Source organism: Protobothrops mucrosquamatus, unplaced genomic scaffold, assembly GCF_001527695.2.
Source record: "Protobothrops mucrosquamatus isolate PMUCROS unplaced genomic scaffold, P.Mucros_1.0 scaffold133, whole genome shotgun sequence".
In the NCBI taxonomy this organism is placed as follows: Eukaryota; Metazoa; Chordata; class Lepidosauria; order Squamata; family Viperidae; genus Protobothrops; species Protobothrops mucrosquamatus.
Genome location: NW_015386500.1, coordinates 511,505 through 535,158, shown reverse-complemented (window position 1 = coordinate 535,158; position 23,654 = coordinate 511,505). Strand labels below are relative to the sequence as shown.

The 23,654-nt window shown below is 36.0% G+C and overlaps 1 protein-coding gene across 1 annotated transcript in view; it reads right to left on the bottom strand.

The window, feature by feature from the left end:
- AKAP6 (A-kinase anchoring protein 6) overlaps positions 1-23,654 on the bottom strand; it is a 190,673-nt gene that overhangs the window by 6,005 nt on the left and 161,014 nt on the right. Inside the window, exons 11-12 of the mRNA XM_015813076.1 lie at positions 22,604-22,819; positions 3,056-6,419 (exon numbers count right to left, since the gene is read on the bottom strand). Coding sequence (XP_015668562.1) covers positions 3,099-6,419; positions 22,604-22,819 — 3,537 coding nt within the window. The 3' untranslated portion in view covers positions 3,056-3,098. The remainder of the gene's footprint in view (positions 1-3,055; positions 6,420-22,603; positions 22,820-23,654) is intronic.

The following is a 23,654-nucleotide window of genomic DNA, read 5'->3' as shown; positions in this document are numbered from 1 at the left end:
ACCATCTATCCCCTCGTCCAAATCGTTGATGAAGATGTTGAAGAGCACTGGGCCCAGAACAGAGCCCTGGGGCACCCCACTTCCCTCCATGTAGATGTGATTCCATTGAGGACCACACGCTGAGTACGGCCGGTCAGCCAGCTACGGATCCATCTGGTGGTGAGGTGGTGATGCTGTCTAACCCGCATTTTTCTATCTTATCAAGCAGTAGGTTGTGATCTACTTTGTCAAATGCCTTACTGAACTCCAAGTAAATTATAGCATAGGAGGAAAAAGGCTATGGACCATACTGACAGGAAAAGAAAGTGCCATGATAAATTTTCTTGATAAATCTTGCCTCAATGGAAAACAAAACCTCTGAACTTCTGAGGAAACATATCTGTACAGTTATAAAGTCAGCAGCAGTCTGGATAAAACAGCAGAATTATCACTTATATAGAACTTTTTAAAGCTGCTGTCCCTTAATGGTCAATTTTATACCATCCCTATAAAAGAGTGAGATTACAGCTTTAAGATATGGTATTCAGCAGGAAAATATATTTGCTCACAACAGCTTTATTCTGGCTTGCAGCTGGAGCAGAAATCACATTAAATTAGTTGAACTACGTTGGTAAATATGCATACTGTCACCTTTGCGTACTGGGTTTATTTTTAGGGTATACATATACCATAGATAATTTTTCTCTTAAGTATCTCAGCTTCACATAAAATCACACATTTTAATGAGCTTACAGCACAGGTGCTCCAAGAAAAAAAAATAATGGTGTTTGCCATTTATCTTTCAAATTAAATAATGTGTTTTTAAATAGTAACTTTTTTCATAATACACTTATGGGAACAACATTTATCTGTCACATTTTAAAAGATGTATTAGTAATAAATGTAAATTACCTTTGGAAAATCAGTAATTAGGCTCATCAAAAAATAAACAATCTGCCACCAAAAAGATAATCTTTAGCATAGTTAAGTATAATAACTGTTATTTGAATAAGTTAACAAATTAGGATAGATTGCTTCTAATTCATTTCCCATAGCATGAGAAATGAAGTTAAAGTATCAAGTAAGCCCTCACAGTAGGGAGGAGGGATTTCAAGAATCTGGTGGGTAGCTTACAGAGCCTGGGGTCTTCTTGTTGACTTGAGGAGCTGTGGATTTCTGAGTTAGGGTGCTTCTTATGTGAAGACTCCACAGCAATATCCTTGCTGAATTATATTACACCTTCATTAATTGACATTTAGAAGGCATCTCAGTATGTATATAGCTTTGTATGCCCTAAGTTTCTGCCTTTAGTGAAAGGGAAGCTTGGGTAGGCAGCGAAAGTTGGTACACAATCACTAATAGGTGAATATTGAGCCAAGCCAAGGGTGGAAAATTGGACAAGAATTGTACTCTTTTGGGCTAAGTCATTGTACAGGAGCGGGGCCAAACTAAATAGGCAGAGAATAGTGCAGGGTTTGCTTGCTTTCTGTCTCTTCATGGCACTTCCTTTTTCACTCTCTTTTCTAGCACTCTTTTTTTCTTTACCTTTCTTTTTTTCTACTCTCAAAACAAGTTATCTGAGGAAGCCAGATTATTCTTGCCAGAAACCTAAGTGAATTCTTCACAAAGCTTTTGAAATGGAGGCTGAAGGAGGTAGATTGCCCACTTCTGAATTAGAACACATCATTGTAACTGTAGAAAATATGTAATTTCCAGTATATTGTCCTGAAAATAAGAGCTGCATCAGTTTCCTCCTTTTGCTAATACACATTCCAATAAACTATTCATATTGGTTTGTAAAGGTGAACTGGTTTCAATAATAACTGCCATGTTTCTTAATTCCAGGAGTTCACATTCAGTTTTCTGGTTTTCTTGGGGGGGAAAGGAACATTTTGATTACACAGGAGGTGGGGGGGAAAGTGCCCATTGAGAACTTGTATACAGCCAATAAGTTGTTAAAGCTGACATTGACTAGACAGTTCAATAAACCAAAAGATAGCACAGAAATGTAGTCTACACTGGTAATACCAGTTTTCTTCAATTATTTGCCACCATCCAGCTCAAATTTAAATTAAAAAAGACGTGATAAGCATGCTTATCAGAAAACAAATGTGAGATTTAAAGCAATGCTGTAAAGATTACGGAATTGATGCCTATAGTCCTTATGTGGACAAGGGCAAATAATATTAATTTTAATGTTGACTTCATTTATGTTATGTATATTGCTTTAGGCCCTAGTTAGGATTGAGATTTTAGCACATGAGATGGGGTATCACAGGTTAGGGCTCAAAATACTTTAAATATGGTAAACTCAGCACTGCTACATTTAATAAAAAATAGCGAGTGACATATATAAATAATGGTTCAATATCCTTTTCCTCCTCCAGTGCAAGTAATATAGCATTGATTCTGAATTTTCTCTAAGGTTAAGTATTATATTTCAGGAAACCAAACACAAATGTTTTCTAAATGAACTAATTAGAATTGGAAGGGGAGCTACAAGTAGTCCAGGTTGCAGTCACCAAGACCATGTGGTCATTAGGTGAGGACCTCACTCTTCCCCTGCCCTGTGCAACTTGCATCCACTTCAACTCCCTCCCCCCAATCAAATTTTTGTCACAATCAAAGAGCAGCAAAAGAAAACAGGGGTACACTCAATTGAAAAAAAAATCATGGTGGCTATGGAGGCAGTAGCAGAGGTGACTCCAGCAGAGGTGAGACAGTTTGTGCAGGGCAGAAGAATGTGACTGCAAGATGCTACATCAATCATAAAAGTGAGCCAGTTGCCAAGCATTCAAATTTTGATGATGTGACCATGGGGAAGTTACAATAGTCGCAGTTTTGAGGACTCAGTATGAGTCCATTTTTTTCAGTAAATTTGGATGGTCACTGAAAGAATGGACATAACCTGATTACCTGTAAAAGGTAAGCTTAAATATTATTTTGTTATTGTGAAAATAAATTCAAAAGGCACACTATTATTATCTACTGAAACAGTCATAAGCAATATTACCATTTGTTTAATTATATGGTCATGTCACTAATAATATTCAGTCATCAAGATTTCAGTACATACCTGCTCATGAAATAACATGTATGTGTCCAGGGAGAGTTACATTCTATCTCTTTGTATTTATGTGCCTTTCTTTGTAAAGAGGCAGGAGTTTTTCTTCACATACAAGAGTTTTTGGGATTGGGTGCATAACTTCTTTGCCTTTCGAGTGATCAGGTTTTAACTGAGTGGCTTTAAATAAGGTCTTTGGCGAGGTGACAGAATCTTCAGATTTTGCAGTGCCAAAGGACTGACCTGGATGGTTTTCCATAGAGTCATTTGGAAAAGAATTCAAGACTGGACCTTTGTTAGAGATCTCTTGATTGAAAGATTCATCAGGATAATTTTTTATATTCTCTGATACTGTTTTGCTAAAAGTGCCTGGAGGATTTGTCCCCATCTCCTTAGATAAGAAAGAAAAGCCATTACAATTGGTGGATGTTTGGGGTTCATCTATTAAATCCAAGTCCTTGTACTTGACCAAAGGTACCTCAGCTTCATTAGGAGCAATGTGCATCTGCTGTTCAACTCGTTCTTCCTCGGGACATGCTTCAAAAAAGCATTCAATGTTTTCTGCAAAGTCCAGCGGAACAGGAGTACTGCTCTTTTCTTCAACATATTTAGTCACTTCCCCACAGTCACTATCATGAGAAGAGAGTGAAAGGTAAGAATAAAAATCCCCCTTTCTAAGTTGGATTGGCCTGTGAGAATGTTCTAGAACCTTTTCTTTGATCTGGGCTAATGAATGTGGAACAGCTGGTTCACTTTCAGGCTGTGATTTGTTCTTCAAGGCTGTGGAAGCCATGTCAATTATCTCCATCACAAAATTATGCACTGAGCAATCTTCCCCGTTTCTTTTATCAAAAGCAACTGATTCACAGTTGCAACATGAATCATGACTGCTAGCTGGTGTGTTTTTTTCTGTTTCATTTGATTTTAAACATGCACAGCAATCACTAACATGCTCACTAATTCCTGTTTTACTTTGTTGATAACTTGGAGGCAATGTTAATAACGCTGTACCTGGTGTACTGTCTTCTTTGATATCTGAGTCGAATTCTGTGAGAAGATTTTTAATACACTGGCCAGCATACTGAATATGATTTTGATACTCTTTTTGAGGGCTGGTTATATTTGGTAGCTGAACAGCTTCCTTACTGTTAATATGAGAATCTTTTGAACTATCAGTAAATGATTCACAGATACAATCTTTGTTTTCACTCTCTTTCCCATCTAACATACTAACAGTTATGGCAGAGGTTGAAATACATTGTCCATTTAGACTTTCTTGAGTAATGGCAACATTTCCATTCTCCATATCATCTACTAAGCGATCTTGCAAAAGATGAAAACCTTCATTTTGTGCTTGTCTTTTTGTCTCTGACATACGATTCTCCAATACATTCTTACTATTGCCATTGTTTTGTGAAAGCTTACATATGGAATCACTCAAAAATTGTTCAATGTTCAATGAATCTTTTGGTTTCAAAGTCTCATCATCTCTTAACTCCTTATAGCCCCAAATGTCATCGTCCACACGATTTCTTCTCTTCTCCTTTGTCAGAGATAATTTAGGTCTAATCCAAGTATGGAATTCATTCTTAACGTAGTCAAGTCCTGAAATTAAATTGCTGTCTTCATAAATATCCTCATCAGTTGCAATGCTGGAATCATCATCATCATCTTTCATGCCGAGCTCTTCCTCAGTCAAGGTGAGAGTAGAACTTGATAACAAATCACTATCATCTTCATCATCAGTGCAAGCGGAGGTGCAGGAAACATTAACAATCATGCTAACATTGATATCACTCTCATCAGCCACAGATTGACTGAGGTGTTTTCTGAATGATGCATTTGAATCTAGCACTTTGTTTCTGGGCATTATGATGTCTTCAGAGCAGAGAGACAGGTCATCACTGCTGCTTAACTCAGTGAGAGAAGCAGGTGAGTCTTCATTGATTGAGGAGGCAATATCCAGGGATACCTGGCCAGTCAAGGACATTCTTTGAGAAGTGCTCTGGAGGGTGATATCAGAGATGCTCCGCTTTATTTTTTGATCTAAAGGACTTTGGATATTTTCTAAACGATTCAAAAGATCTAACGTCCTTTTACTGAGTTCTCCAACAGAATCACTACTTCCACTTAGATCACCAGACCCATTATGACTAAAAAGGTCTTCATTGCTCTTGTAGGGATTTACCAAACTCTCTAAGGAAGTGCTACGATTAAGACCATCTCCACTTTTAAAAACAGTTAAACCCAACAATTCACTTGCCAAACAAAGGGAATCTAAAGAAGAGCTGTGAGATAGAGTTGAAAACGCTTTCCCATTTGTTGTGTCACATAGTTTCTTTAAATCTTCCACAAACTCAGTGTGTTTAGGATTGGCATCATTCCAGTCAGTTGGTAAAGCAAGCTTTTTTGTACACGATTTTAACTCCCCAGGCTGATTTCCAGATATAAAGGGAATTTTATCAAAATAAAAGCCATGAAGCAAATTGCCCTGCTTGTGTGTTTTTTCTGACTGTGATTGCTTTATCATCTGTGGTAGCTTTAATTTCGAACCTTGAAGATATGAGTAGTCATAAAATGTAAAAGCATTGTGTTTTCCTTGTAATTCTTCTGCACTCACAGAATCATGATGGGTACCATTGACCACATCTTTTGTTTTGTTACTAAACTTTGGTTCAGATGTTGTGAAGTTATCAAGGCTTTCTTCATCTTTCTGCTTAAAATTTTGTTTTATCACATCAACTATATTCCCTAAGTCAGAATCTGAAATATTAGTCATAAACTTATCTTGTATTCCGCCAGTATCAGGAAACAATTGGATTTCAGAGTTGCTGATAGCTTTTGGCTTTATTTCACTGATTACTTTATTCTGACTTTCAGAATGCCTGGTAATGTTTCCACTATGATACATATAATTCTGAGGTTTTGCCAGTGTGGTGCTACCCATTAATTCTGGCAAATATTTTGTAGATGATAAAGAAGAATCTTTATTTATGTCTTTGTTTGCAATAGTTGAAGGTGTAAGACTGGACCCTTTGGATGTGTTTTTCATGAGAGATGTATGATTTTTTCTGGATAATTCAACATCATGGAGGCTGTATACTTGGTAGACCTTTGGGCCTGAAGAAGATGCCATTCTTGGATCACTGAGATTGTCTCCATGAATGCTAGGGGTTCCTTCTTCTTTTGGATTACCATTACCAGATATTTCAGGTGGAGAATTCAGCTTTGTGTCCTCTTGTTTTAATTCAGGTTCAGTAAATTCTTCATTAATACTAATTAACTTATTACTTATATCCATTTCATCCCATTCTAGAGCATCTTCACTTGTGCTATTTAGCTCCATTAAACCAGGATCAATAACATTCAGGGAGTCCTGTTTAAAAAAGAACAACAGAATTATTAGTTAAAGCAGAGTTTTAATTCATAAATTTAACATCATAACTGGAAGGTTATATATATATAATACGAATCCCAGGCATATTTATACATAAAATCCTCGAACTCTGGGATGAATATAAACCAGCCGTTTATTGTTTAAAACAGTAAAAACAACAAAACAACTATTTACAAATCTAAAACAACCTTAGCTTTCACTGGTCCACTGCCAGCGTCATCAAAGTGAGTGTTTGGGGTGGGGAATTTTCTTATAAGCCCTGCTGACTCAGTATCCTGCCCATTGATCGTGTGATAGGGCCATCCATCCTAACTGGCTGTAATTGCCTCAATTGTCCTGCCTCCCCTTGCTTGCCTTCCATTTTTGCAATTTTCTTTCCTCCCATTGTTCCTTTCTTTGTCCTTCCCACTCCTGTCAATTCTGCCCTTCCTTGCCTTCTCCCCCCCTCCTGGCCTGTCCCACCCATCTTGCCCCTGGTCATCTGATGTTATCACCGCTGGTCTATTCTCCAATCACCCCCCTCCATGGTCACTGTGGGCTGCGCGTCCGGATCATTAGGAAGGCATTATAGTGCCCTTCCATTGTTACCCTCTCCTTTCTCTCCCAATGTATCCACTTGTTGTTCCTGTATTCTACTATTTATCCCTATCGATTCCATCTCCTCCGGTCTCTCTTCACACATGAGTGTGCGCGTGTGCTGCAATATCCTTTCCCCCTGCCTCGTCCGTACTCGATCACCTAGAGTGGCTGCTGGATCGCTCCCAGCTCCGCTCCTGATTGGGCAGTATACTGAGTCAGCAGAGTTTATAAGAAAACTCCCCACCCCCAACACTCACTCTGATGATGCTGGCAGTGGACCAGCGAAAGCTAAGGTTGTTTTAGATTTGTAAATAGTTGTTTTGTTCTTTTTACTGTTTTAAACAATAAACGGCTGGTTTATATTCATCCCAGAGTGCGAGGATTTTATGTGTGTGTGTGTGTGTGTGTAGAAAGCCTATTATCAATATTACAATGCAATTTGAAAGAAATACGGTAAATAAATATGGGACAATTTATAGAATACTGAACTTTGACACAGGAAGCCATGTTCTGATTGATATTCAGGTATGAAGTTAGAGGTGCTAAGTAGGAATCCATTAACAATGGGGAGTTTTCAACAGAGTCCCTAGACAAAACTTATTTAAACAATTTAATTAATTTAATTAAACCAATTTAATTAATTTCATTTCAATAACTATAATACTTTCTTCTTTATCATCTCCTAGCTGATCATCATTAGAATGAAATTTACACTCATCAAACTAATGTTGGCTTAAAAACACAATTATTGCTTTTGGGCATGGTACTCTTACATTTTGCAGATATCTCAGGGAGATAAATGGCTCTCTTTAAAATCTCTCTGAACAATATCTGTACAAACACCTTAGTAGATCAAGAAAGAGTTGGGCTGATGATGCATATAGAAAACAGTTCAGTGACACTTATGTCACATGCAGTAGTCCCCACTAATGGTGAGAAACATGGTGGCACATTTCAGTCAGTATGCCCCAAGCCCAACTAAAGCCCAGATTTACTCCAAACATTCTCAAGCTATTTTATATCTTTCAAGTCAATATACTGTTGCTGATATCCCATCAACTAGACGATGTACTGATCCACATTCAATATGCTTTATTCATAGTGAAAGAATTATATCAAGTCCCCATTACAGTCCATCAAACCTAGATTTTACATTCTGCAACATGAGTAGATTATAGAGTAATCAGGCTGCTTAATATTTGTGTGTCAGACAGGTTCTTGTATCAGTTTTCTAGTTTCAGTATATTCAGCTGGGCAGAATATTTATTTGAATTTCTGTTTGGTTGCGCTTAAAAGCAGCATTTAAGAAATTATAAGTAATAAATACATAAAACAATCCTTTGATTGTATTAGTTTCATATGTTGCTAGTGTTAAAATATTCTGAAAAATTATTGAATGATGATGCAAGATTTTAAAAAGTTGTCTTCCAATTCACATTTGTCCAACATTTAATCACACATATCTTTTTCTAATATTTTTGAAGTATACTCAGCTGTGAACAAAAAGCAGATTATATACTACAATGATTAAATAAAGCTAGAAACTTCACCTATACCCCTTTTATGACCTTATAATCAAAATGGTATGCTGGAGATTGGAATAAAGATGCATTTCTCATTTCTCAACTTTTAGTCCATCATGCTATTGCTGAAATAAAAGAACTATCTTAAATATATACAATTAGAGGGCAAACTATGTGCTTCAGTAGAGTTGGATTTCCATAATTCCCAGTTAACGTAGTCATTAACTGTAGGAATGCTAGGGTGGGAGGGTGTAGCTAGAAGTGTGAGATTTATCTGACAAATTTATTTTCGAGTAATAAGAGCTCTGGCAAAATACAATATGTCATTCACAAAATCCACAAGGACTTAAATATTTCTCAGCTCAAATTTCATTGAAAAATATATTTCAAAAAATGGATACATCAAGGCAAAGAATAATACATGACTCACACAAAATATGTAAAGGAAATAAAAATACAGTATTACTGCAGACTGAATATGGAAAGAACTATACATCCCTGATTGTTGTCCAACACATCTGGAAGGCACCTGGATGTAAAAGATTGGTAAAGGATTTCAAGATTTTAAACCTTCTACATAAAAGCTCCATAGTTAGCTCTAAAATGATATCACTGGAGCTTCTCCTTTATTCAAAATTATATGTCCCAAGTAACTTCCGTACACTTTAAATAGCCTTCTGTAAATTCCATAGAGTTTGTGAATTATTACTCAGTCTCTTCTCAAATATGAAATATTTTTTATTTGATTGGAAGGATAACATTTGGACTGTAAATCAACTGTTGCCAGCTTTATTTATTTTGCCTGTTGTACAAATTCAACAACGCAAGTCCCACAAAGATGTAACTTTAACTCACTTGTCTTAAATGTAGATCCACTTAATATAAAACATTTTTGTCTCTTATATCATTTAAACTATGTAAAATTTTAATAGGTATATAAAAAGATCCAGCCTCAGTAACAAAACTTTGCTGTAACCCATGTTAGTGTTTCATTTGCTTTCACAGGATCAAGCAAGCTATTAAAGGGGGCTGAAGGTATGATGCGAAGTTTGGACTGCAGGACTGCCTTTATAGCATCATAAATATGTTAATTTAGTCACTTCTTGATACTGTAAATGAAACACATAGGATTGGCAGGGCCTCCTGAAATGTGTGTTGAATGAAGCCTGAAGAAAGCTCATGCTGTGAATAAGGAGTCAAATACATAAACAATTACACCTGATTGAATGAAGCTGAACTGGACTAACTTTGGACTAAAACATTGCATGAAGCCATGTTCTGAACCAAAGATGGTTTTAATTGGTTTTTCCCCCTCTTCAGCTCTTATGAAAATAGTTGATGCAAAATAAATCACAATGTCCTGTTTACTTTGGGATACTACTTTAAAGTGAAGAAGCAGAGGTAGTTCCTGACATTTCTTTTTGATTGTAGTATCCTATTTGATTATGCAAGAATTCTGAACTTAATAGAACATATTGACATTTATAAAACTAATAAATAATACTGAGATTACCATTATTTAAATATATTTAATGTTGTAGAATTACGACAATATTATTTATATTCCACATTGCCCTGTTATAATGTTATATTATCAAAGAATTTTGTTTCTAATTAGAGTGGTAGATACAATATTTTGGGCAACTGGGGAATTTTTTTAAATTCAGCAGGGCATCCAAACCATATAATTGGAACCATAGGGCAGTCACCCTCTTGACTTTTTAAAATCCTCCTTTGGACAATATTTAAACAAAAATTGGAATGTACTATACCAATGGTGGCGAACCTATGGTACGGGTGCCAGAGGCGGCACTCAGAGCCCTCTTTGTGGGCACGTGCGCAGTCGCCCCAGTCCTAGGCCTTCAGCTGGGTTTTATAAAAACTTTTCGCTTTAGGCCTCTGCCACCGTGTGAAAAAAAAAAGGTTCAATCAATCAGTCAATTTCAACTTCTTGCAGGGAAAAAAAGATCTTGCAAAGTTGGAATTGATTGATTGAACTTTTTAGTCTGCCCTTACCACTGCAGCCATGCCCACCCAATTGGGCACACGCAGCCAATGGGCCACACCCACCCGGCACCCGACGACGCATAAGTGGGTTTTGGGTTGCACTTTGGGCACTCGGTCTCTAAAAGGTTCGCCATCACTGTACTATACTGTTCCATAGTTTGAACTAATTTTGGGGGGGGGAGTCATGTTTCAATTGATTCTGATTTATTTTTATATTTTTAGTCAATTGCTTTGTACTTTGAATGATTATTTTAATTACATTACAGTTGCTTTATTTATTTAATTGAATGGATCCTTTAATGTATATTGTTTCTATTTTTAATGACGTGATACCACTATTCTAATAAATTTTAAATTGATTTTTGATGCAGAAGTTCACAGGAACAACCCAAAATGAAGGGAATTTTTTTAAAAGGAATAATTTTAGTAGGCAATTGGTTCTCTTGATGGCTGCAATGGAAGATAGTGAGAGAACTTCAATTTTCTCATGTCATGCCGAATGACTTGCTGGACCAGTTTTTTGATAGTCGCAGGAAAGTTGTTTGATACAAAACATATTATCACCTTAATGAGTGTGCAAAGTATAAATTTCCAGATGGAGTGGCATTGAGCCTTGGATTTGATATATCAACAAATAACAGCTTAACACATGACAGTGTTAATGCTTCTTCTCTGCATGAGAGAAGAATTGTTTCTTTTATAGAGAAACAGTTATGGTGTCAGATATATAAGGCTTGTACCTTGGCAGTAAAGATCTGCAATATCATTCTAACATACAGTACTGTTATAAACAGGACAATTTACAAAAGCAAAGTCTTTGCACCACATGCCTTTCTTCATTAATGCAGTTTTATGGGTTTGAATATTCTATATATGTTTACTTCTCTTCTGTCATGTTCTCATCATGCACTAAATAAATAATAATGAGTTTGAATGTCCCATTCAATCATAAGCTAAGTGTCCAGGCTAACCTAAGCTGAAAGTTAGTTAGTTAGTTGTGATTTGATATGTTGTGCAGTGCAATCGTAAGAATGACGTTGTTCTTTACAGAGGTTCATTAATAGAGATTAAAACACAAACACAGAGAAGGAATTTCCCTTCCATAAGAATTTTGCATTTGAAAAAGTGTTAGTATGCTGTGCATTTACTTGGATAAAAATGATCATATTTTCAGATCCACTTCTGCCTCATTCATTAACGTTTACTTGGAACCTCCTGCGTTACAGCCAGAGATCATTCTCTTCATTCAAAATACAATATTGTACTAATATGTAAAACAACAATTATGTTTTATTATGGCTTTTGAGAGGAAACGTAATTATTCTATTCCTAGAACAATTATAGTTAAAGTGGGTATTAATTAGTAGCTCTGTTTATTCTGAAAGAAAAAACAATTTAAAACTCGGGTTCTTTTTTTTAAAGAGTAGAAATAACCATCATGTCTATGGGATGTGATAGAGAAATATATTTTTTCCCATTTTTTGAAAAAAAAATCTACTTTTTTATAATAAAAAAATTGTTTTATAAAATTTTGTCATAGAACAATAAAATGTGTGTCAAGAAGTGTTTATACCATGTCATTGGTCCATCTGCCAGATTAAAAAAAAAACTCTGTTGCTAACTATCCATAATCTTTGGATCCAAGATCATATTAAAGACTTATTTTACCATTTTAAAAAGTTCATTGCAAATATTATAGATAAGATAACACAAAAATCCACAAAAATTTTCTAAAGAAAATCTCTGAATGCACTGTTTAAAATATCTTTCACCTAGAACGGATATTTACAAAATAATAATAACAATTCCACAAAGTGAGATTTTATATCAGTGTAAGCCACTATTGTTTCTCAAGCACATTGATAGTCCAATTCCAGCAAAGAATTTCCATAGAAAACACTGGTTAAATTTTCTTTTATTTCATTTTAAGCCAATTGAAATGACAATCACTGACTTACATGTCAAATTGCATAGGTAGAGGATTTGTTTGTCCTGATAACATCATCCAGTAAATTTTATTGAGAATAGCTTCTATTCCTCTAGAATTAACTATTTGTTAAAGAGTTACACAACAGGTATATGTATGTGTGTGTACGCATTTTTGTTTATATATCTCTCTGTGTGTTGATATGTACTGACTGGATTATAATTTTGAATTCAACAGTGCTTTGAGTGTAATGAATGCTTTGTTTCAGGAAAAAAATGTATGTTTTCTTCATATTAAGCACATATTTACGTATTTGTGGGAAATTTATGATATGTATTTAGTGTGTGTGCACAAGTGTGTCTATCTGTAGCTATGTAGCTAATTTAAAGTGTTGTGGAAGGACAGTAAATAATTGTTTTATTTGCTAGTATTGTAACTTTTTTGGCCAGGGATGGAATGAGCTGTCAATGCTTTTTTCTTTTTTCTTTTTTGCCTCATGTGCCAAAATAATTTGGCTGGAACATACTGAAAAGGGAATTGTTGGGATATATACACACGTCTCTGGAACTGACATTTTTGGACCCAATGAAAGCAATGAAAGAAACATTTTTAAAAGTAAAGACTGGCACCAAAAAAATAATCAACTTACTCTCTTGAATGTACTTGTACTATTTATTTAACCTACTAGTTTTATCAAACATTCTGGGGGCCCTAGAAAGTTCCTTTGAATGTTTTTTATGCTTATAAATTAAAGGTATAGATCAAGGGTACCCAACCTTGGCAACTTTAAGACTTGTGGACTTCAACTCCCAGAATTCCCCAGCCAGCCATGGTATAGATAGATATAAAGTAAAGACATAGATATACATTGCTACAGTACTCTGAGGCAAATTCTAATATTGGTTTAGTGAAACATTTGTAAGATTATAAAAACAGCAAGCATTTTTGTGTCTATTCTGTTTAGAAAACAGGATCTTGGCTATTAGATCTATCTGGTCATCATCATAACAATAGTAGCAATGTCATGATCCAGTTTAAGTTGCATTTTTAACATTATTTGTACATGATTGGTGCCAGAATGTGAAGAAGTAGAATGTATTTGAATATTCATTCTGTTCAGATAAATGGAGTGCATATCTTCTTTTTTCACTATGGGTACCCTGTGCCCTGTTTTAAACCCAAAAGCAAAATGGGATTCAGAGGTCACTATTCCAGTTCTCCCCCACTTTCTTTTTTCCTTGTTAATCTTAATTAGATTATAAACTTGAAGGCACATCCAGTTTCTTTATATCGCTGCACAGTTCCTTGTTTATTTCAAGCACTTGAGTTTGTAGAAAAAGGCTGTACTTTTTAAAATTGCCTTCCATTTTGCAATTGCTTTAGGTGTGCAGGTGTGGAACTATAACCAGGCCGCAGAAGAGTTGGGGAATGGGTGTATGTGTGTGTGTGCATGTGTGAGAAAGCACGCAGCTTCATTTGTGAAAGTGGTGCAAACAGGTGCACGAAACCATCCTCTCCCCCCCTCCCCCCTGCCGCCACCATCTCCACCGATCCACCAAGTTGGAAAAGTTGGGAAACACTGAACTATATAACACCTTAGAAGTTAGGAGCTGAGATTACTGACAGAAGAAAATTAGTGTATTTCATAACATGCTATCGTTTGCAAGCAAAGTGGTGGAAATGCTTTCCAAAATGGCACAGTAATTTTAATCATAACAATGGTTGGATACCAAAAATTTTATTATGGAAGTAAAAAAAAACCCACCCAAACATTAGCTAAACATAAAGCCCAAAGACTGCAGCAACTCTGGCACTAGTAGTTGGCAGAGAAAGGTTGATATTGATTCCCAAATATGTTAGTCTTTTGCAGCAAAACTAACAAAGAATCTTGTGGCCTCTTAAAATCTTAACATAATTATTGCAGAATAAGCTTTCTTTCTCAACTACCCAGATTAGGGCATAATAAATCATTAAGGTGAAAAAAACATTACAACACTGTAAAACTTTTATACCCTTCCTTATCATGTATAGGGTAGGCTAAAAGTATTGCAAAATAAGTAAACCAACAACCAACATGATTCCTTGTTACTGACATAAATGATACTATGACACAGTATTCCATAACGTTATTCAAGAAGTGTATTAAATGCACATACAGTATTTGTTCAGTCTAAGCTCCTAGATTGCAACCACTGATCAAGTTTGGATCTCTTTTCCAAAACTGACTTTTTCAAACACAAAACTCCAGGGTCTTTCTACACAGCTGAGTGAACCTCCTACAGAGGGAATGGCTCTATAAACTTTAGGAACTCATTTATTATGTTGCTCGATCAGACACTGCATTTATTCACACAGTACTTCTATAAAGCTGAGCTTTCATTAGAGCCATTGGGAGGCCCAAGTCTTTTTCTCTTAACTTGAGAAGGTGAAGCTCAAACAGATAATTAACCATGCAACAATGAGGAGGCTTGCCGAGTAAGCAGTAGTGTGAAAACAGTTACTCCTCACAAAAGAAGGGAAATTAGCTGGCTGGATAAAAGAGGAAGTGTCAGACTGGAAGACTGAAACACAGAAAGGAGGACTACCAGCCTAAGCAGATAGCTCTGATGCATCATTAATGCCATTTTTAATACCTAAACTCCACAGCTGTCCTAATCCAAATGCATTTCAAACGCCACCCATTATGAGGAACGAATGTACCACACTGAAACGATTGCCCTTAAGCTTCCCATGTTCCTCCTTTTCATCGTTGTCAAAAATTGCCAACAGTGAAATGTCACAAGTCCTCAGTGCAGCATCTTTGTTCACCACGCCAGGGCAAACCGAACTTCTGAAAGAGAGAAATTCACTATCTTCGTTATAACAAAACATACCATTTTTTCCCCTTGTGAAGACTAATCTCTCCAGAAACAGAAAGTTAAGTTTGATTCTGTTGTTTTCATACAGAACAGATTTATTTATTGTGTGTATTCGTTTTCTAAACTACTTTATCTAGAACGGTGTTCCCTGAAGCAGGCTTTCCCCCCCTCTTTTTGGCAGAGGTTCAGGTGCATGCAGTGCCAAAAGAAATAGAATAAACAAACACTGCTTAATGCAGCTGGCTAGGTAATTTACATATTACTGCACACCAAACATGGAGACCTGAATATGGATTAGAGCTCCTGTTATGACACAAATGCTATATAGATAAAGAAAATGAAAATTCTATCTACCTCTCAATTTACTGTTCTCATGAGTGACATTTTTCTGTGCAATATATGTAGAAACATGTATGTGCATTTTAGGAATACATTAACATCCACAAAAGAAAATTATTGGGCAGAAAAATATATATGAGAAAATTGATACTCTTGGTGTTTGTTCATAGCTTTGTACAGGCATTTACCTTCCATACCTGTAAGATTAAATCAGGAGCCATACAGAAGCTCTCATCAGCCCAGATATTTTATAAGTTTTTGTTAATTTTGTGGGAAGACCTGAAAGCAAGGATATTTATTATTGCACTCTTAAAGCTCATGCATGTCTGCTCATACTCATTGGTACTGGAAATGTTGTAACATGCAGTCTTAAGTTACCTGGAGAATGTCAGAATGAAACTAGTTGATTAAAAAAAAAAATACCACTTATTTATTAATTTATTTTAATTTATGCTTCAGTGCATAATGAATTAATAAAAGCACTGAGAAAAATACAAAACAAGTAAGATATATTTACTTAATCAAATTTCAGACCAAATATATGACTCAGGGACTATTATATGGCCTGTATAATTCAGTACATAGCTGCAAATCAGTTTAATTAATTCAGTGTAAAAAACTTTTGAGTAAATGTTCTCTAACAGTTTGAGGCAGCGTAGGGTGTGTGTGTGTGTGTGTGTGTGTGTTTGTGTGTGTGTGTTTTCTTCATTTTATTCCCTCCATAACAACCCTGTAAGGTAGGTTAGATTGAGAGACATTGACTGATCCAAAAAAATCCAGTATTTCCGTAAAGTTTAATTTGACTCATATCTGAAAAGAACAGCTATAGAATAAACCATTTGTAATAAAACTGCAATTAAAGACATTTTGAATCTAATGCGAATAAGTAGGTGTTTCAAGGACAGGGATACTTCAGAATGCCATGATGTACTACTTTGACCTGATCTAGCAAGGGTGTTTTTCTGTTCATAATGAATCTAACACCAGGACAAGAAAGTACACACACATATGCAGTCCTCCAACTATGTGACTCATTAGAGGATTGCATATATGTGTGTACATTCTCAGGATGAGCAACTACTACTGATGGAGATTATTGCTTGGCAGGCAAGGAGAAAAGGGATTGAATTCCAGAGCACTTGTACTATAGTTTGACCCTCAAACAACCATGATAGTGAGCAGTCTACAATTACATCAGAGGATGCTCTGCTCTCTCCTGCAATAACATTTGAGTTCCTAACAACTCAGATTATGCAATTCTTCCAAAATATTTTTACTGCAGTCTGTGCAATTAGTGCAACAGTAGTCAGGTTAAACCCTTGGTATTACTGGAATATAATAGGTGGAGATTATTTGTAGAGAATGCTCATTGGGGTTTTTTTTGTCCTAAGTTTTGCATGAGTCTACAAAAACTTTTTCAAAAGTTTTATACTTTTTTTTCTCCATTTGTTCCTTCTCTTCAAAATAATTACCTAATTTGCCATTAAGTCATTTAATTAGGATTGCCCACATTAAGAGACAAGTTATACAAATAACAAAACGATGGCTCTTCCATTTGTCTCTTAGGTAGACTGTAATGACCATCAGACCACATATTTGTTTTGCTTTTTCTTAAGGGAAAAGGAAAGAACAGGGACACCATTAGGACCAACTTTACCAAGGCCTGTGTCCTTTTCCCAAAAAGCACAAAAGGAGAAGTGGATGAGGATATCGGCTTAGCAGCAATGTATCATTTTAACACATTTTGTTTTCTAGGTTTGCTTTTCATTCATTATAAAGAATCTGGGATTTTTCCCAACCTTTCTCAAATAGCACTTTCAGCAGCCTCTTTGACTCCTAAGAATAAGCAACCAAGAGAAAAGGCTTCTGGAAAGAAAATGCTTGGTAGTGGTTTTTTTTTTTTTTTTAAATAAGCTGTCTCACTACTGCAGATTTTTCCAAGTTCTTACAACTCTAATTAAAATGTGGTAATTGGTTATGTTACCTCAATTACCATGATGCATGGACACTGATGCAGAGCGACACCAATTGAATCCCTTGGGTGTTATACCCTAAGGCCATCCCATTTATTGTGGCCTTATTATTTTCAATTATGTGGCTGGATGTACAGCATACTTTCAAAGCCAATGCACATGGGAATTGTGCTGGACACACAGAACAGTGTACTTACAGAAATGTTCGGCGGTGGATAAAAATTTGCATGATGGAATGGAAGTGCTTCTCAAAACCACATGAATAATATGAGTCAGGAATATTATACAGAATCAGAAACAGGCTGTCAGGCTATTCCAAATTGATAATACTGCTTCAGAATTTCTCTGCCTCTATTGGGAATTAGTAACTTCTAGACTGCAACAGAAAAAAAAATAAGCAGGTTTTATCTGAGATAAATTTGAAGTCTAGGTCAGTGAAATCAAAAAATAGGAAAGGACAAAAATCCTTTCAAAAATCCACTGGAGTTGGTGCCCAATAAATTTAAATCAATAAGAATAATAACATGCTTATTTTGCAGGATTTTTTTTCCTTTTTAATTCTTTCTCAGCTTTATATCCGGAGTAAGTGATTAAATAAATAAAATGTGTTTTTATATTTTAAAATATATTTAAAGAGAAATCTTATGTAAACTCATTCAGAAGTAAGACCATGGACTGGATTTATCTATCGCATTGTGCCTTGTTTGTTTAACTATGGTTTATGAAACAAACAACAATTGCTGGCTTCACATAATATATCAAGGCACAGATCATCACATGCATTTATTCACATGATATCAGAATGCACTAAACATGTTAAATGAAAAGCAATCATTTTGGCTTAGTAAAATATGTGTATCCAGCCCACACGGCTTGCTGCCTGGAAAGTCAGGACAAGAATGTATGATACAGTGTATAAAGGATACCTCTAGAAAGAATGGATTCAGAGCAAGATCTGGCTACTGAATGGGTAGCTTAAACTCAGTGGTGAATACCTCACACTGCCTATTTTTTTCCTGAATAAGAGACAAAAGAAGCATCAAAGCAACCCCTGGTTAAGCTTCTATGTTTTCATTTTCCTCAGGAAATGAAAAAAAGAGATAGCATATAAGGGTTGAATGAATAAACTGGCCTTTGGAAAAAGATGAGAAAGAAAGCACGAAAAATAAGTGTGAGGGCCTCTTGTTCTATTGACATTTTTTTTCCAAAGTCAGAGTATAAAAATACAAAATATTTCATATTTACACGTGTTTATTAGGAACAGTTTAAATATTTCCAAGTTTCAGCTGGGAAAACATTAGCTTTCAGTTACCTTCAGTTAAAGGAATTTTAAAATGTCACTTTCACAATTGATGTAGTATTTAAAAGTTTTTGTCAGAATATAAAATATTGTATGGAACAGCTATAAAACACAAACAAGTACACAGAGACACATATGCAAACACAGTATTAAAACAGAATAGTTTATTCTAGGAAAAAGATTCCCTGAATTACTTCATAGCTCGTTTACTATCCAAAATTTAGAGCATTCTATTCAAAATGCTGCTTTTCATAGATGCTGAATGCAACTCAGATAAATTGGTCAGGATGGCTTAGAATTCAGAGAGTTTAATTCAACACAATGGGATGGCTTCCTCAGAGGAAGAGTAGTTTAGAAATTCTTATGAATCACACACACACACACAACATATTTCACAACCATTAGAGAAGGAAAGAGCTTGCAACTAAAGGGAAGAATAGTGGATTAGCAATTAGGCAATTGGATGCATTGAATTGCTTGCGAATTTTACCTTCTTTGGGAATGTTAAAATGGGCCTGGTAATCCATGCTGTTCTTACACCCAGAGTGGAATAAACTAAAGGGATTTTGTAGTTGTTGTTCATGTATACATTTTGAATGTTGAGAAATTGGCATGCACCATTACAAAAATGACAGTGTGGAGGGATATATTATCTTTAAAACAGTTGCCTATTAAAAAGAAGGGGGAAAAAGGATCATGCATTAATGCAAATTTGGAAAAGTTAAACTAAAATATAAAATCCTTCTTTCTACAAAATATGAAAACACTGATTGGGTTAAGCAAATTCAGGATTCACAGGGAAAAGAAAATAACAATTGCTTTTGATCACCAGGTGCTTTTCATCCAGAAAAGGAATATTGGACAGCCAGCTAATAATCCCAACCTGCAGTTCCTTTACTTATTATTTCCTCCTTTGGGAGCAAGGAAGGAGGAGGAGGAGAAAGAAATAATACTGAAATTAAACAGAGAAATTAAACACTCAATTAAATCTCTTTGAGCAGTAATAATAGAATGCCAGTAGATACCATTGGTAAAAAAATTGACAAAGAAAAATGTTAGAACAGCACTTTAAAGAAAAGATGGAAATAACTCCTGACCTTACATATTGCATGATGTAATGATCCAAGTAATCTTTTTCCATATCAGTGACTCTTACTAATATCAAGTAAGATGCCATCAGAGATGCAAACACATCCGCTTTGTTTTATATATTACAGTATATTTTGGACAACCTCAATTAAAACACACATACAGACACAGTTTCCCAGGGAAACTATTCATTTGCCAAGACTGGCACAGCATCAAGCTCAAGGAAGTAGACAAAGCAGAGAAAGCAATTTTGGGATCAACCCAAGAAATGACTACACAGGAACTGAATGAAAGGAAATGCTGTAAAATGCCAGCTTGGAATTGGGAGAAAGCGAATGCAGCAGAAGCTAACGAAATTCAATTCCAACCAGAACATTTGGATTCTAAGAACTCTTTCATCACTGGAATAATACTTACATACGAAGGCCCACATTTTTATATGGGGCATATGTTTGCAGCTACAAGTCTCCACAAAACAAAAATATCATCTGCGCTCCAAATCAAACCTAGAAAGAATTTTTAATAGCTGCTATATCTTGGCAGGAAACAAGTTGCATTCCCTACTAGGTAAAAGATAATTCAGTCCAACAAGCAAGGCCAGGTTTCCCCAGGCAAAGTGGGAACAAAGCAGTGTGGAGCTTGTGAAGTTCTGTCCAGTTCTGATACAAAGAGAAAGTAGTGCTTGTACACTCCTTCTACCTCACCTCCTAATCGATTCCTATCCAAATAAAGACACAAGACTACTTCACTCCTGCTGCAGAAGCAGCATTCACCTTTAATTAACACATATCCACTTATTTAGAGGTACTGCAGTACCTCCAAGCAGTTGCCTGTCTGGAAAAGAGAAAACTGGTCCCCATCTGCAGCACTCTTGTGTGTTCAGCAGCCCACCAGGTTTTTCCCATGGCTGCTCCTTGCCTCTGCTTGAGGCAGAAGAGGACAGGACCTAAGGTGAAATGGAAATGGAAGCACAACACTGCTAGTTACAGATATTTTAAGTGAAACAAAACAAAATAAAACAAAAAAATGACTGTCTCTGCTCCCGGCCATAGGCCATATATTCACCAGCTGCACTGTATGAGGACATAGGGAGGGAGACAGAAACAGTTTGCTGCAGGGTTATCTGGAGTTGTCATACTTCTAGTGTGCTGTTCGTGCAAAACCAAACCACTGTTGGGGGCAAAGGTGAATTCTGCAAAGACAGCAACCATACTGTATGTCCGCTTCTTTACAATGCACTTCTTCCACAGTGCATAATTAACCTGTGGAATTCACTGCCACCAGTGAATGAGCTTTAAATTTTAAAACTAATTTTAGTAGCTTTAAATAGTGATTGAATATATTTATGGTCTATCAATGGCTCAAACACATCTGGCTTCCAAATTAGTGGCAGGAGAATAAAGGTGGTTGAGGCTACAAAAGCATCTCATTGCCCACTCTGAGAAATAAAAAATGCTGGACAAAGATGGATCTTGGCCTGATCCAGCAGAGCCATTCTTAAGTTCTGACTTATGACAACAATTGAGCCTGTAATTTCAATCTTAAATTGTTGTGGTCATAATATGAAACATCACGTGCCAAGATATGAAATTATAACTCTTTTTGGTTACAATGGTCATTAAGCAAACATCTGGTTGTAAAGCAAATGCATTTTTCCCAAGGATGTGTTTTGCTGAAAACTGGAGGCAAATGCTGGAAATCAGCAAAAAATGTCACAAATCACAGTCTTGTGACTGTGGAGTGCTATCAATGGCAGTAAAAGTGAACTGATTGCCGAGTGCCCAAAATGTGATCCTAGGACTCTCGGGTGCGTGCAGCTGTTGTAACTCTGAAAACAGGTCATAAGTAACTCTGGGGATGTCCGTAGTAACTTTGAACCATTAAGCGATCATTCATAAGTCAAGAACTACCTGTATAATATTTCAAGCTCAAACACAACATTCATGACCTCACATTTTCCTTGCTCTGTGATTTTATTAAAGATGAGCTTGGCAATGGTGCGACAGAGGAAGAAAGAACATGATGTATATAGATATAAACTAGTAGTCACTGGCAGGTAAATGATACATACCTAAAACTGCAACCGTTTCTGAAATGGAAAATCAGTTCCATAGACTTGCACAATGTCATAATGCCCCTGGCCCATTCCCTACCACAACACTAATTCAAAATTATCCTAAAAAAGGCAATCCCAGATGCTAAAAGAATGTCTACACCTGATTTTCAAAAAAAAAAAGTTTGGATTGAATTATAAGAAGGACTGATGTTATTTATCTATCACTGGAGAGTTTTAGCTCTTCAGAAATCATTTCATTCAGTACAGACATCACACGATGTAAAATACAGAATTGTATTCTTTAGAATAATTTCTGCCCAACCCATTAATTGATGGATTTCATCATTGTGGAAATTAAAACGTGAATTTTAAGGAAAAAACCTCCAAAAGCAAATTATTTGGCTCCTGTTGTACCTGGCTATAACATAATAAGAAAAGTTGAGATAATGGAACAGTAAGTCCAATGGGAATGGATGGGAAGGGGGGGGGTAAGTCAGACAGGTATCACTTACTGGATGCTTTGCCAACTTCTTCTGCAATCTAGTTTGCCACTGGACTGCTTGCATGATGATAGCTTCCCACCTTCTTTCAAGATTTACAATTATCAGCTGCATCGACTGATGGTCCGCATTCAGACTACAGGTATCCTGATCATCGAGGAGGTGTTGGCACAAACGTAACACTGAGCCTACCCCTCGATGCCTCTGCTTGATTTCACAGCACAGAGACTGTGGACAGAAGAAGGTCAATGTCAATATACTGTAATTGATTTTATGGTCATTTTTTAGGTTTTGCATTTTGTTTCAATTGTTGTAAGCCACCTTGAGCTCCTGTATAAATAGAAAGGTGGGGCATAGAGCAAATGTATATGTTCCATGGACATATACCACTATACACAGTACATATACATTGCAAAAATCACTTGTAGATTGCAGCAGCTCTTGAGTGAACAACAGTCAGATCAAAATGCAAATGTGTTCCTATGAAGCTAATTTGAAAATGTCAGTATGTGTCCTTTCTTTGTTCAATCTTTTTAGATTGTTGGTGCCATAGGCTTAACTCATTAAGCCTACATTTATATTCATGAAGACAATTTTTTTTAAAAAAATATTGTTATCTAATAAAAATAGTTGTTTGTTTTTAAAAAGAGTTGCTTTCTTGGATGATTCTACATTACTTCACAATAGGAGCAGAAGGGGGGGGAGGAAATGGCTACAGAGTCCTAAAAGTAGAAAAAGTCCAAAGGAAGACTGGCACTTTTTATTTTCAGAGCAATGACTTACATCAGGAATAGATTTCTAAACAGATTCCTAGTTAGAGTGGTAAATCCTACTTCTAATTGATCTTAGGCTACTTCATAAGCTTTGAAAATAATTGATTACTGGTAAAGAGACTATGTTTTATAGGTGAAACCCTCCATGATATATTTGGGGATGGATGGATTGAAGAGGAAGAGAGAGAGAAAGATGTAACCATATTGACCTCTAGCTAGGATTTATCACATGGAAAACCTATGTGATAATATAATCAATGTCCTGACATGTGTCCCTTGCTGGGTATGAT